Source organism: Neomonachus schauinslandi, chromosome 5 (assembly GCF_002201575.2).
Source record: "Neomonachus schauinslandi chromosome 5, ASM220157v2, whole genome shotgun sequence".
NCBI lineage: Eukaryota > Metazoa > Chordata > Mammalia > Carnivora > Phocidae > Neomonachus > Neomonachus schauinslandi.
The window spans coordinates 15,023,378-15,038,428 of NC_058407.1; the positions used below are offsets into that span (position 1 = coordinate 15,023,378).

Here is a 15,051-nt window from a genome sequence, read left to right on the forward strand (position 1 = left end):
TGGGTGAGGGGTTGTATGGGGAACTCTGTGCTACCTTCTCAATTTTTCTGTAAAGCTAAAGCCATTCTAAAAAATGAAATCTATTATTGGAAAAAAAATCTGCCCCATAAGGAAACAGGATAATTATGATGAAAGTATTAGAAGTTCAGGAGAAAGGGAAAGAGGAAGAGTCAAGGGTCAAAGTGGACACTGACAGTTCCCCGGGTTTTATTCATTTATCCCCTAAAGTTTTCATGAATGTGAACATTACGCCATGTGCTAAGCGATGTAGCCATTCACACATTAATTCTTTCTTCAAATATTTATTGGGCATCTACTAAGTGCCGGACACTATGTGAAGGTTGATGGTGATGCTCCCAAGGTCAGGACCCCAAATGCTGCCTTTCTCAAGGCTTTCTTGGCCACCCCTCTCTTTCAGACACCAGAGCCCCACGAGAAAACTCCCCACTCTATCCTCGAATTCATCTGGGTTTATTGAGGCGTCTGCTCTGTGCCCTTTCCCGTGCATTTCCTCCAGCTAGAGGTTTTGTTGGTATCTTTCACTCTAGTTCCCCAGCACCCAAACGCATCAGGACTCCAGGAAGGCTCCTCTGAGCAAGAAGGGGTGACGTAATTAGTTATCAGTTAATAGCTCCAGTGGGGTGAGACCCGTTGGGTTAGATGGTGAGTTTGGGGCAAGGAACTGGGTTATCTTTTGGGTTTGGTTAACTCTGGCCTCAAACCTGAAGGCAGCAGAATGGAATTAACCAAACTTGAGGCTCATCCTATTTTGGAGGCATGGGGAGCTGGGGTAGTTGTGCTGGGAAGATGCCTATATTCTTCTCTGAGTTGTACATTTAAGAGAAGGGCTTTTAGGTAAAGGCACCACAAGGCTTGACTCTCAGAGGCAGCAGGCCAGTCTGGGAGGCCAGGGCAAGCCCGTGGAGGAGGAGGAGGTGTGGGCTGGGCATGGGTGGGCGTCTGGCCGAGCTGAGTACACGGCACCTGGTTAGTGGTTGTTACTGGTATGCTGCTGGGTACCAGCCATTCAGGTCTCTGATGGAAAATGCCGGGTGTGCACACGGGGTGAACTTGGGTCCTCAGGACTCAGAACCGTGTGGCTACATAGAACGAAAGGGGAATGAAGTGAAGTTCTTAATGCCACGGTTGGCAGGCGACTCCTGAGATGAGCGCCTGTGAATTTGGGGATGACATCTCTCCTCTCTTCCTCGGACCCTCACTTCTCTCCTAAGAAGATACCAAAACATTTTCTTTTCTTCAGAAAGGAATTCTGGGATTGATCCCCCAGGTCCTTTTTAGGTGAGTTGGGCAGGGGTTCTACACAGTGGTAAAAACATGGACAGTGGGGCCAGGTGGGGCTGGGTCCCGGCCCTGCCTCCTCATTCACTAGCTCTGTGACCTTAGGAAAGCTACTCAGCTTTTCCGGGTCTGGGCATCCTCTTCCAAAGTGGATTAAAAATACCTGCTTGGTGAGGTTGCTAGGAGAGCTAAAAGGGATAACGCACCACAACATACCATTAGGTGGAACCAAAGGAAAATGCCGAGATTTGACCATTTTTTAACCCCTCGAACAAAGCAATTTCCTATATTTCAAACCCATCTCTCTTTTTCTAGATTCTAAAATGTCATACAATTAATGGCAGCTTTTAGGAAGAGGAAAAAAAAAAAAAACCTCACTGCATTAAATGCACACATCCGTTTTCAAACACCCACTGCAAATTGTGAAACGCTAAAAGGTGAAAAAAGCCACATCTCAAATTCAGGAGATGGTGGAAATACTGTTACTTTCAGGGGGACAATGGCAGTGAGTTCTCTGGCTCAATCCATCGTCCACAGTGGTTCATCCCTAGCCGGGCCCTCCCTTGGGGAATATGCTGGGTTGACCTGTGAGCAATGGGACTCTCTCTGCTGAAGCATACCCAGAAAAGGTATGGGGGCACCAAAGAGATGGGAGGGGCACCAGAGTTCCCTGAGGTTAGTGCACAGTCCCATGTCTGTCATTGGAATTGTGGACAAGATGAAATCGAACACACAATAAAGTGCTTTTAAATAGTCACCTGTGTATTTTGATATGTCCCCTCTATTCATGGCATGGGATGCAGGCTTTCTATTTATGGCAGCACCATAGCATTTCCTTTCTCAGTGCATTTAACAGATGGTAAGTTGATTTAAAGGAAAATAACAAGCAAAAAATAACCAGTGGAATTATCTTTCAGTAATGAAATCAGACATTCTCAGATGAAGGAAAACTAAGAGAATTTATCACCAGGAGACTTCCCTAAAAGAATGGCGGAAGAAAATTCTCTAAATTGAAAGGAAAGGATAAAAAAGTAAACTTGGAACCTCAGGAAGAAAGAAAGAACATGGTAAACAACAATGTGGGTAAGCATAATAGGCCTTCTTTCTCCTCTTGAGTTTCCTAATCATATTTGATGGTTGATGCAAAAATTATAACAGCGTCTGATATAGTTCTAAATGGATGTAGAGGAAATTTTAAAGATGATTATGTCATGAATGGGGGAGGGTAAATGGGCATAAAGGGAGGTAAGGTTTCTTTATTTCACTTGAACTGGTAAAATGATGGTATGAGTAGATTGTGCTGTTATGTATATATAATGTAATACTGCAAGCAACCACCAGAAAAGCTAAATGAAGCTATACAAAAGCTATCAAAAACATTACAAATAAAAATGGAATTCAAAAAAATGTTCAAGTAGCCCATAGTGAGGCAGGAAAAGAGAACCAAAGGCAGAGAAACCAAACAGAAAACAAAAAATAAGATGGCAGGGTGCCTGGGTGGCTCAGTCGGTTGGGCGACTGCCTTCAGCTCAGATAATGATCCTGGAGTCCCGGGATCGAGCCCCACATCGGGCTCCCTGCTAGGTGGGGAGTCTGCTTCTCCCTCTGACCCTCCCCCATCTTGTGCTCTCTCTCCCTCACTCTCTCTCTCAAATAAATAAATAAAATCTTAAAAAAAATAAGATGGTAGACTTAAGCCCTAAAGTATCAATAAAATAGAAATGGTCTAAATAGACCAATGAAAGGACAGGTTGGCAGAGTGGATGAAAAGCCCGACTATATGCTGTTTACAAGAGAATCACTTCAAATATAATGAAAAAGGCAGGTTGAAAGTAAAAGGGTGAAAAAAAATATCATGCAAACATTAATCAAAGGAAAGCAGGAGTGGCTATATTAATATCAGATAAAGTGGAATTCAGAGCAAAGAAAATTAATAGAAGCAGAGAGGAGCATTATTTAATGATACGAGGGTGTATTCACCAAGAAGACAATGTAGTCCTAAATGTGTATGTGCCAAACAGTAGAACTGCCTTATATGTGATTCCAAAACTGACAGAATTGAAAGGAGAAACAGACAAATCCATTAATTATAGTTGGAGACTTCAACACCCCTATCTGAAACTGATAGAATAGGGAGAAAATCTGTAGGATATGGAAGAACTCAACACCACCATCGACCAATAGAATCTTATTGACACTTATAGAATGCTCCATGTGACAATAGCAGAAAATAGTGTTTTTAAGTGTCCATGGAAGATAATCAAGTTAGACCATACTTAGGGCCATAAAGCCAAACTCGAAAACTTAAAATAATCAAGTAATACAGAAGGTATTCTCTGACCACAATGGAGTCAAACTAGAAATCAATAGCCGATAATAAGAAAATCTCCAAACATTTGGAAACTAAACAGCACACTGTTAAATAATCCATAAGGGAAAAAGTCTCAATAATCTAAGCTCCTACTCAAGAACCTGGAAAAAGAAAAGCAAAATAAACCCAAAGTAAGCAAATAATAAAGATAAGAGCAGCAATCAATGAAAGTTGAAACAGAAAAATAGTAGAGAAAATAATGAAACACAGAGTTGGTTCTTTGAAAAGATGAATAAAATTGACTAAACCTCTAGGAAGACTGACAGAGAAAAAAAAAGAGGACAAATTAACAAAATCAGGAATGAAACGGGCTATCACTACAGACTGTAGACATCAGAAGGATAATAAGTGGGATTATGACAAACAACTCTACCCACATAAATCTGTCAATGCAGATGAAATGAACCAATTCCCTGAAAAAAAAAAGTACCCCAATGCACCTAATATTAAATAGATAATTTGAATAGCTGTATAGCTCTTAAAAAAATTGAATTCATAATTAAAAAAACTCTCCCCCAAAGAAATCTTCAGGGCCAGATTGAAAAAGGAAGTAATATAACTGTCCTTATTTGCAGATGACCTGATGACCTAAGTAGAAAATCCCAGTAAATCTACAAAAAAATCCTAGAATAAATGAGTTCAGCAAGGTTGTAGAATACAAGATAAACATACAAAAATCAATTGTATTTCTTTGAGCTAGCAATGAACACGTGGACAAAAAAATAAAAATATTATATTTACAATTGCTCAAAAAAAAAAAGGAGAAATACATATATATAGATCTAAAAAAACAAGGACTTGTATGTTGCAAACTCCATAGTACTGATGAAAGAAATCAAAGACGATCGGGATGTCTGGGTGGCTCAGTCGGTTAAGCAGCTGACTCTTGATTTCCGCTCAGGTCATGATCTCAGGGTTGTGAGATGGAGCCCTGCACTGGGTTCTGTGCTTAGCAGGGAGTCCGCTTTAGGATTCTCTCATCCTCTGCCCCTCTCCCTGCTCTCCCTCTCTCTCTAAAATAAATAATAAATCTCAAAAAAAAAATCAAAGACAATCTAAGTACATGAAGAGACATACAATTCATAAACTGAAAGATTTAATATAGTAAAGAGGTCAATTCTCACTGAATTGACATAGAGGTTTAACACAATTCCTATCAAAATCTTAGCAAGATTTTGTTGTTGTTGTTGATACAGTAAATTTATTCCAAAATTTATATGGAGGGGCACCTGGCTGGCTCAGTCAATAGAGCATGTGACTCTTGATCTCAGGGTCGTGAGTTCGAGCCCCACATCGAGGGTAGAGTTTAATTGAAAAAAACCCACAAAATTTATATGGAAAGCCAAAAAACATGGCTAACATCATTTTTAAAAAGAAGAATAAAATGGAAAGAGTAAGTCTACCTAATGTCAAGATTTATTTTATAGCTACACTATTCAAGACGGTATGATTAATGGTGGCGAGACAGACACATAGATCAGTGGAGCAGAGTGGAGAACCCAGAAATAGACCCACTCAAATATGCCCAACTCACTTTTGACAAATGTGCAAAAGTAATTCAATGAAGGAGAGATAGCCTTTCCGACAAATGAAGCTGGGATACTCAACATCCACTGGCAAAACAAACAAACCAAAACCAACAAAAAAACACAGACAAACAAAACTCAAAAACCTTGAGGTAAGTCCCACACCTCATACAAAAACGAATGCAAAATAAGTCACAGATGTCCGTATAAAACATAAAACTAAAATTTCTAGAAAAAAAATGAGGAAATATTCATGATTTAGGGCGAGGGAAGGGGAGTTCTGACACTTGATACTCAAAGCATAATCTCCATAAAAAGAAAAACTGATCCATTAGATTTCCTCAAAATTAAAAGCTTTTGCTGTGTGAAAGACCCTGTCAAGAGGATAAAAAGAAAAGCTACCGAATGGGAGAAAATACTTGCAGACCACATGTCTGACAAAAGATTCGTATCAACATCAACAGCTAAAAAGCAAACAACTTAATTAGAACACAGGCAAAGACACAAAGGGACATTTCACTGAAGAGGATTGTACAGATGGCAAGCAAGCACATGAAAATATGTTCAACACCATTAGCCGTCTAGGGAAATGAAAATTAAAACCACGAGATGTCACTTCCACATCTAACAAAATGGCTAAAATAAAAAAGGGCAATAATACCAAACTGTGAGGATGTGGAGAAACTGGATCACTCCTACTTTGCTGGTGGGAATGTCAAATGGTACAGCTGCTCTCTAAGCAGTTGAGCACTTTCTTTAAAAACAAATCACACAAGGGGCGCCTGGGTGGCTCAGTCATTAAGCGTCTGCCTTCGGCTCAGATCATGATCCCGGGGTCCTGGGATCGAGCCCCGCATTGGGCTCCCTGCTCAGCGGGAAGCCTGCTTCTCCCTCTCCCACTCCCCCTGCTTGTGTTCCTGCTCTCTCTCTCTCTCTGCCAAATAAATAAATAAAATCTTTAAAAAAATAAAAATAAAAACAAATCACACAATTACCATACAACCCAGCGACTGCACTCCTAGGCATTTATCCCAGACAAATGAAGACATACATTCATACAAAAACCTGTGCATGAATGTTTAGAACAGCTGTATTTGTAATAGCTTGAAGCTGGAAACAATTCAGCTGCCCTTCAGTGGGTAGGTGGGTATACAAACCATGGTAGGTCCGTGCTATGGAGTACTGCTCAGCAATGAAAAGAAACAAACTATGAATACATCCAACAACCTGATAACTCTTCAGAGAATTATGTTGAGTGAGAAAATCCAATTCTAAAAAGTCATATACCATATGATCCCACTGAAACTACATTCTGTTTAAAAAAAACATTTATTTATTTATTTATTTATTTAATTTATTTAAGAGAGAGAGAGTGCATGACCAGGGGGAGCACAGGGAGAGGGAGAGAGAATCTCAAGCAGACTCCATGCTGGGTGTGGAGCCAGATGTGGGGCTCAATCTCACGACACTGAGATTACGACCTGAGCCAAAACCAAGAGTCGGATGCTTAACTGACTGCGTCACCCAGGAGCCCCTGAAATTACATTCTTGAAATAAAATTAGAGAAATGGAGAACAGATTAGTGGTTACCAGGGGGTAAGAGTGGGGTGGCGGCAGAAGGGAAATGGGTTTGGCTAGGAGAGTGCAACATGAGGGAATCCTGTGGGTGATGGAAATTTTCTGCACGTTGACTGTATCACATCAATATGGTGGTTGTGATATTTTACCATAGTCTAGTAAGATACTGCCAATAGGGGAAACTGAGTAAAGGCTACAGTTTTTCTTACAACTGCATGTGAATCTATAATGATCTCAGAATCAAAAGTTTAAAAAACTAAGATGTTTCAATTAAGAATTGAGAAAAAATAAAACAGTGTACAAATCACAAGAAAAAAACCCCACAGATCAGGTCTTGTCTCTGTCTGAAACCTCCAGTGGTGTTCTATTCACTGCACGTGGAGGGACACCCACACTTTTCACCACGGAGAATGACTCCATGCAATCTGATTTTTATCTCTGATACCTCTTCCTTTCTCCCACCGCCTCAGTCACCTTGCTCTTCTTCCTGTCACCTCAACACAGCAAGCACATTTCCATTAAGAGCCTCAGCTCCCACACTCCCCACTTGGAATGCTTTTGCCCCAGGCCCCTGCATGGCTGGAGCTTTTCCTCACTTGGGTGGTTGCTACCTTCTCAGTGAGACCTTCCTTACGTCTTGTCTAGATTACGCCTTGCCTGCCCCACCCCCAGACACTGTATCATTGTCTAATTTTTTTTTCATAGCATGTATCAAGCTCTCACTCTCTTTTGCTGATCCATTTCCTGGCTTACCGTGTGTCTGCCCCTCCCCTGGACCTAGTAAGCTCCAGGAGGAGAAAGAATGTGTCGGTCCCATCACCACTACAGCATAGTGAGACCTGGTGACTGTGGAATGAATCAGCGCTCTGGGGAATTACGTGTGGGAGAAACGGACCAGGAACTTTCTTTAAACAGATGTATATTAAGAAATGGCTACACTGTTCTGTTCCTGGAAGATCTAGAGACGCTGAATTCTTTTGTAGGTAAAATTTAGAAGGGGGAGCCAAAAAAACAAAAAAAACAAAAACCCACATCTGCAACCAGATATCAAGTAATGTATGAATGAGCACAAGTCAAGGATGGGAAGGCATATGCCTCATTTATAGGACAGCTGTATTCCTGTGAGTTGACCATAAAGTGAATTTATTTCCGGAATTTCTATCTCCTTATCCACTATTTATTATCCATGTGATAAAACCAGATCCCTGTCCATACAGAACAGCAGATGCGATCTGAACAGGACCTGTTTAATGGAAGGAGAAGGAACAACGCCAGGCAGTTCTGTGACGTGTGGCCACTGACCATCCTCTAACAGGATGGATGGGAGGGCAAGCTTTGTAGAGCTTTCTCAACTCTTTGGATTTCTCTGCCCCATCTCTCCCCAGTCTTCTTTTGACCATAGGGATATCACTGGTGCTTGGGGAATGCTTGGCTTCACAATGTAGCCACGGGAAATTGATCACCTCGTCTTTCCTCCTACTGGCAATATACATGATGTGTAATACCACACTTCACCAGTAGGGGGTTGCCCCTGAGCCCCTATAAGAGCAAACCCAACTCTTGAGTGCACCATCTTTCCCAGACTGTCCGCTCCTGACAAGGAGCTGCTCCTGCCTCATCCCTGGCTCCCTCCAACCTTGAAGATCGGTATGGCTGATGGGGAGCAGGCTCTAGTCCACATCTCCTGGCAAAGGCTCCTCCCTTCTTCCCAACCCCCCCCCCCCCCAGCCATTGGCTGCCCTTTAAGGGGTAGTAGCTGAGTGGGGCATAAGGGGCCTGCTGGGGTGCTAGTAATGTTCTCTTTCTTGGCCTAGGTGCTCATCACACAGGTATATTTACCTCGTGAAAACTCTATAGTTATGATCTGGGCACTTTTCTGTATGTATGTCATACTCCAAAACTCCAAAATGAAGTTTACTTTAAAAACCTATAGATTAGGCTTACTTAATACACAGGATGCCTCAGTAATTTCTGGAATTCCTACTATACCCTAAAAAAGGAACAAACAAAAACCAAGAAACCAAAAACAAGTTAGAACCGCTAACTCTGAGAACAGATATAGGAATGTTTTTCACTAAAGTGGTTTCTTAGGTAATTGCAGGTGAAAGCACCACTCCATTCATTCATTCATTCTATTCATTCATTCGGAGTTGGAGGGGTGAAGAGTGAGGGGCAGGGAGAGTTTGGTTTTGAAATGCTTCCATCAGGTTTTGCTCTCTGTGGAATTGCTGTGGCTCATTACACAAGGGCTGGCACCCCCGCTCCCATTTTGGGTCCTGGTGGGGCTTCCATCAGGTGCAAATCCAGCCCGCAGGGGGCCCTGAGACTCTGGACTAAGGCTAGGCTGCTGACGAGAATATCTCACGAGAGTTGTTCTGGACCCCAGGCCAGGTGCCCCGAGGCTCAGACAGCGGACGGGCCGTGTTGTTGCTGCTTTGTTGTTGGACCGACACTGCCACATCCAGAGAGGGCAGCTCTCTGCTCCCCTCTTCACTCTTTGGACAGCCCGTGGGCCCAGCCTGGCAAGGGGAACCCACACTGCCCTTCCGGCTCAGAGGCCCATTCCCCCTGAGACTTCAGAGGCTCCACTGTCTTAGAGGGAACCCCAGATTCTAGAAAGTCTGTTCTGGAGCGAAGGGGTAAGAGGCTGGTGCTAGAGCCAGGCTGCCTGGGTTCCAGCCTCGCTCTGCCACTTACAAACTGTGTGATCTTGGGCAAGTGATCACCTGCTCTGTGCCTCGGTTTACCCATCTGTTAAATGCGGATAAGAACATTACCTCCTTCAAACGTTGTTCATGAGGATTCAGTTAATCCTTATAATACACTTAGAAGAGTGCCCGGCATATAGTAAATATAAAATATATATTTTAGCTTAAAAATATCCTCATTTGTGTCTTGAGACAGTTCATTATAAAAGGGTTCCAAGGTCAAATGAGTTTGGGAAATCCCTGATTGCCTTTGTGAATTAGGGTATTCGAGGCTCTGCAGGAGAGAAACTGGAGTAATCCAATGTTAGCCTGCAGAAAGAGCTGACGTTCGGCCTGTTCTCAGGTCAGTGTTCGTGGCTGCTTGGTACATGCCCTGCAATGGGATGGTTTTTACAGAACACCCTTTGGGAAATAGTGGAAGCGTCACGTCCTCTGGTGAGGCCATCTTTATGACGGAGTCACTTATAAAGCACTCACTAATTTACAGGGACAATTTGAAGGGTGCTGACCCATGTTATCTTCACAACCACCTTAAGAGGTTTAATATAATTACTGTCCCCATTTTCAGGTAGGGAAACTGAGGCAGACGGAAGTTAAGTAACTTGACTGAGGTCATAAGGTTAGGAGGTGGCACAGCGAGGCTTGAATCCCCGCAGTTTGGCTCCAGAGTCTGTGCTCTGAACCACTGTGCCATACAGGCCCTTGGGGCCCACTGAGAAGCCCTCAGGTTATGTGGAACTTGATGCACAGACTCCTCCCAGCCTCTCAGACAGACTTGCCAACCCTGGTGCTTGCGTGGCCACGGTGGTGGGGCATTGGTCACTGTCTCCCCCTGCCCTTGGCTCTCCACCCCAGTGGATGGCTGGGGGATGGGCACACCACCACTGTCCATCCTCAAAGTTCTCTAGCAACACACACAATAATGCCGCATGGCCCACTGGCTGGGACCAGACATCTATATGGTAGCACCGAACAAGTGACCCCAAAGAAATTTTTAAGAATTGATCTCATAGACGATGGACTCTGAAAAACAAACAGGGTTCTAGAGGGGAGGGGGGTGGGAGGATGGGTTAGCCTGGTGGTGGGTATTGAGGAGGGCACATTCTGCATGGAGCACTGGGTGTTATGCACAAACAATGAATCATGGAACACTTCATCTAAAACTAATGATGTAATGTATGGGGATTAACATAAGAATAAAAAAAAAAAAGAATTGATCTCATAATGGCCCAAGGGCTGGACTGATGTTTTAATGGGGTTGCAGCATTTCCCTACTGCGGGAATTAGGAGGCCCGTGAGGAAGGGGTGACCCTCATCTGATCCTCTGTACCCGAAAAGCTTTCTCCAGGGCCTGGCTTTGCAGGATCCTCGGCAGGGTCTGTACCATTTCCCTCTTCCCGCTGAATTCCTATCTGTCCATCCAGGCCTGCTCATGTCTCCGCACCTCCATGACACCTTCCCTGACCGACTCACACCTCTCAGAGCCCATGCTACCCAACTGAACGCTGTTTCATAAACCTCAGATGGCCTTGGGGCACATGCGTTGGCATGATTGCCCCAGCTTTCGTGTCAATTCCCTGGATTAGAAGGTATCTCTCTAGTTTGTCCCATGTGCCCAAGGGCTTTGGAACATAGCAGGTGCTCAGCAAAACAGTGGCCCACAGGGGCGCCTGGGTGGCTCAGTCGTTAAGTGTCTGCCCTCGGCTCAGGTCATGATCCCGGGGTACTGGGATCGAGCCCCGCATCGGGCTCCCTGCTCGGCGGGGAGCCTGCTTTTCCCTCTCCCACACCCCTGCTTGTGTTCCTGCTCTTGCTATCTTTCTCTGTCAAATAAATAAAATCTTTAAAAAAACAAACAAACAGTGGCCCACAAATGACAACACAAGCAGCTTTAGCCAGCTGGGCACACGGTCCTCCCCAAAGGGCGGGACCAGGCTAAGGGGCTGGCGAGGTCGTTCTTGTTCTCTGCCGCCGACCGACCCCAACAGCGTCAAACTTCTCCTACCTTGCTTGCTTTCAAGATCTCAAACATCAGGGGCAGGCCTTGGGTAATGAGCTCCTCTGTGTACTCTTCCTCCTGAATGGTCTTGAACTCCTTCAACAGGCACTGGATGAGAGGCCTGCGGTGTTGCTGGAAGGCGATCCGCAAAGACTCTAGCCACGTGTGCAGTGTCCACGGGACCCCTGGGAGGGGGAGGGGAGGGCATGGAGGGGAGGAGAGGACAAGACAGAAAACAACCACAACAGAAGGCGCGTTTTCATCTGGAAGCTGGCCTTTCCCCAGGACAGCACCAAATGACGAGACCAAGACAAGAGCCTGACTTGGGATGAATAGCGCCTGTGTTGCTTTTTTTCCCTGAAGACTTGCAGATGTTGAAACTGAAAATCATAATTCAGTTCCCTTAGCTATGGGTGTCCATCTGTGCACGCCGTTCACATTACTAGGAGCTGCATTTTACCAGATATAACCGTCAGGTAGAACATGGAATTGTCACACGATGCTTATGCCTACTCCATATTTCTGCGTCCTGACTCCATTCACCTCCACCCCTTCTGCCTTCTGGGGGGATGGAAGCTCAGGGAGGGAAGGGTATTGCCCGGGATGAGACAGCACATCATGCCCAGATGAGAGAGCTCAGAGCTGGTGAAACCTATGGGTGGACTTGACCATCTACCGCTCCACCCAGGATGGACATGGGATGTCAGAGAAAGACCTGGGAGGATACCCCTGTTGCTCCCCTGTGCAAAACAACTTTTCCATCTGTGGGCGCTTCATCAGGCCTTCCTCCTGTAACAGAAACCTCTCCAGCAGCTCAGAGGCACAGAGGAAGAGCGCTTCTCACTACTGTTCATAAGGAGCAGGCCATTCAGAGTCCGGAGCTTCATCATCCTGCTAAATAAGCTCTTGGGGCAATGGCATAAATGTCCCACATACTAAACAGTCACTCTGAGAGAGAGGCCCACATCCAGAACAGCGGCAGGGGGGCCTCTCCTCAGGCCCTCCGCTCATCTCGACTTGCCACACCAGGTCAGCGGAAGGCCCACGCTAGGTTCTACTATTCCTGTGCGGGGCCCCTGCCCCCAGACTGGGAAGGCTGGGATGGCCTGCTCCCTGGACACATGGAGGAGATGGATCCGAGCTAGCTCACTCAAGGAAGAGCCACCCCTACCTAGCTTTTCCCGAGAGTGGCTTTGCGCCGTGAAGCTCAGTGGGTGAGCCCGGTGAGAAAGTGATGCTCTCATCCTAGCTGGTTGTCTGGCCACTGCTTCATGGATCTGGGTGCTCTACGGCAGTGATTCACCAACCACTGGGAACCACCTGGGATGATTGTTAAACATAAAGATTTCCGGCCTTTATCCATCCAGACCCTCGACAGCAGAGCCTCTGGGTGTAGGGCCTGGCAATCTGTATTCGGACAAGCTCCCAGGTGATTCCAATGCCTAAATTCTCAGGGTCCAGAGTTTGGGAATCATGAGAAAATGACCTGAGGATGGATGGGCCTTTGGGGATCGTGTGGGTGTTTTAGCTTAGAAGTGCTCCAACCAGCAAATGAGAAGCTCCCTGGCCCCGTGGTGTGTGTGCGCGTGTGCATGTGAGTGACCTAGGGCTGGGCGGGGGTGCTGTGCCCAGCGTGGAGGGTGCCCAGACTGACCTATGCTCCTGATATCAATTGTGACATCCACGTAGCCATGCTCAGCGCTGTGATACATGGCCTCCCTCAGGGCTCTCAGTTTGGCCTTGCTGTTGCGGCTGGCACACAGGGGAGGCGGGGCTGTCTCCGCCAGGTCAGTCCCCTCGGCCAGAATCTCCTCCAGGGACAGGATATCACTCTTCTCCTTCTCTGGCTGAGCGAGCAGTTTGCGGAACACATTCCTGTCAATCATAAACCCAGAGAGGAAGACACTCAGAGATGGAAGGGCTTTGCCGGGGCAGGGACGGGGTGTGGGGCGTGGGGACACCACTCATGTGAGACAATGGAATGACAGGAATGACTCTGGGGGGCGGTAGTTTCAGAGGCCTGACCACGGGTGCTTATGTTTTAAGGATGGAGGAGACGGTGGGGCATGACTGGCTATGTTTCCTTGAGGGCAGTCTGGAGCTAAGTGCTTTCCTCAAGTATCCGGAAGGTTCTAGAACTGTGCCCTTTTAACCATCAGCCTGCATGGGGTCCCACAGTGAATTTGCTTTACTTGGGGTATGTGGAATAAAATAGGATGGGGTAAACCCCGAAGGAAATGTAGACAAGTAGTAACCAAGCGTGATGAGGGGTTTTCTTATTTTTAAAATGGATTCTTCTCCCTTCCTGGCAGCTGAGGTGATGGGTTCTGACCAACACAGGCAGAGTGGAGTCTCTGTGAGGTGAAAGCTGATCGGGAAAGGACAAAACAAGGCAGTCTGAGTGGATGTGCGCTGCGTGGTTGGCTCTGAGCAGGAAGCTGGCAGTTAAGGCCACTCTGGCCAGGCCTGGGGTCTGGCCTGCCTCTGGGCCCCACATCCAGAGATGTAGTGGGTCTGGGGTAGGCCTGGGAATCTGCATTTTTAACAAGCACCGCTTGGGACCTTGTGGCTTTGGCCCATCCTAGCCTACCTGTGTCCGTGGGCTGCAGCCTGGCTGAAAGAGTTCATATCACCCTGGGGGGTGGTAGAAATTCCATTCCTGTACATGGTTCCTATCAGGGGATCCGCGCCACGCTCCAACAGCAAACTAACCAGCTCAAAATTTCCTGCAAGCCCAGAGAAGGGGGTTTTATCAGCGAATCAAGCAAAGATAGAGTCACAGACACATTGAGGGCCAAGGTGGTGGAGACCCTCGGCGGGGACGAGGCTTGGCGGCTCTTACCTACGGCGGCGGCCAGCTGGAGGGGTGTTTCTGAGTAGTTCTCCTCACCATGCTCCACGGAGCCTTCCACCTTGGCCCCGGCGTCCAGGAGCAGCTGTGGAGGAAGAGCGGCCACGGAGACATTTAAAGGACATGCGCTGTGAGGACACATGAGGAAAAGCTGGCAGAAGTCAGTGTGATGCCAATGTTCCTGCCCTCCCTCTGGGTCAGTGGCCATGTGCACAGGGTGAGGGCAGGTGTTCGCCGGAGGGTGAATGACAGCCTCTTGAATCTCCTAGAAGCTCGGACTATCCAAGCGTGGTCTGCGGAAAGCAGGATCGGCATCGCCTGGGAGCTTGTTGGAAATGCTGGCTCTCAGGCACCACCTCGGACCAACTGAATGAGAGTTTGCATTTCAGCAGGATCACCAGGTGATTGACATGTAGCTTAGATGACGCTCATGGCACCGGAGTGCTGGAAGACTCCCTTTTGGGGGTTGGGTACACAAAGCCTCGGAGAGCATTAGAGCGGTCTCTTAGAACCACAGGATCTTGAGTTCTGAAGGACTCTGAGGACCACCTGGGCCAACCAGGGCACAAATCCCTTCTAGAACACTCTGGGTAGTTCTGAGGATAGTTCAGCAAGTTTCCTGGCCAGTGAGATCAATCAATTAAGTGGCAGAGTGAGCTTTGAGGAGTTTACTCTGTTCTGTGCATTCCCGAAGATATCTGGGCTTCTTAAAGATGGAG

General features: G+C 46.3%; 1 protein-coding gene across 4 annotated transcripts in view; it reads right to left on the reverse strand.

Annotated features, from left to right (window-relative positions):
* The window catches only part of BTBD11 (BTB domain containing 11), a 303,252-nt gene that overhangs the window by 28,958 nt on the left and 259,243 nt on the right, over positions 1 to 15,051 (reverse strand). For 3 of the 4 annotated variants that reach the window (XM_021687380.2, XM_021687379.2, XM_044915343.1), the window contains 4 exons: positions 14,324 to 14,417; positions 14,072 to 14,207; positions 13,136 to 13,356; positions 11,488 to 11,666 (listed from right to left, as the gene is read on the reverse strand). In XM_021687380.2, coding sequence (XP_021543055.1) covers positions 11,488 to 11,666; positions 13,136 to 13,356; positions 14,072 to 14,207; positions 14,324 to 14,417 — 630 coding nt within the window. The remainder of the gene's footprint in view (positions 1 to 11,487; positions 11,667 to 13,135; positions 13,357 to 14,071; positions 14,208 to 14,323; positions 14,418 to 15,051) is intronic. The other variant, XM_021687381.2, reaches the window with a different exon arrangement.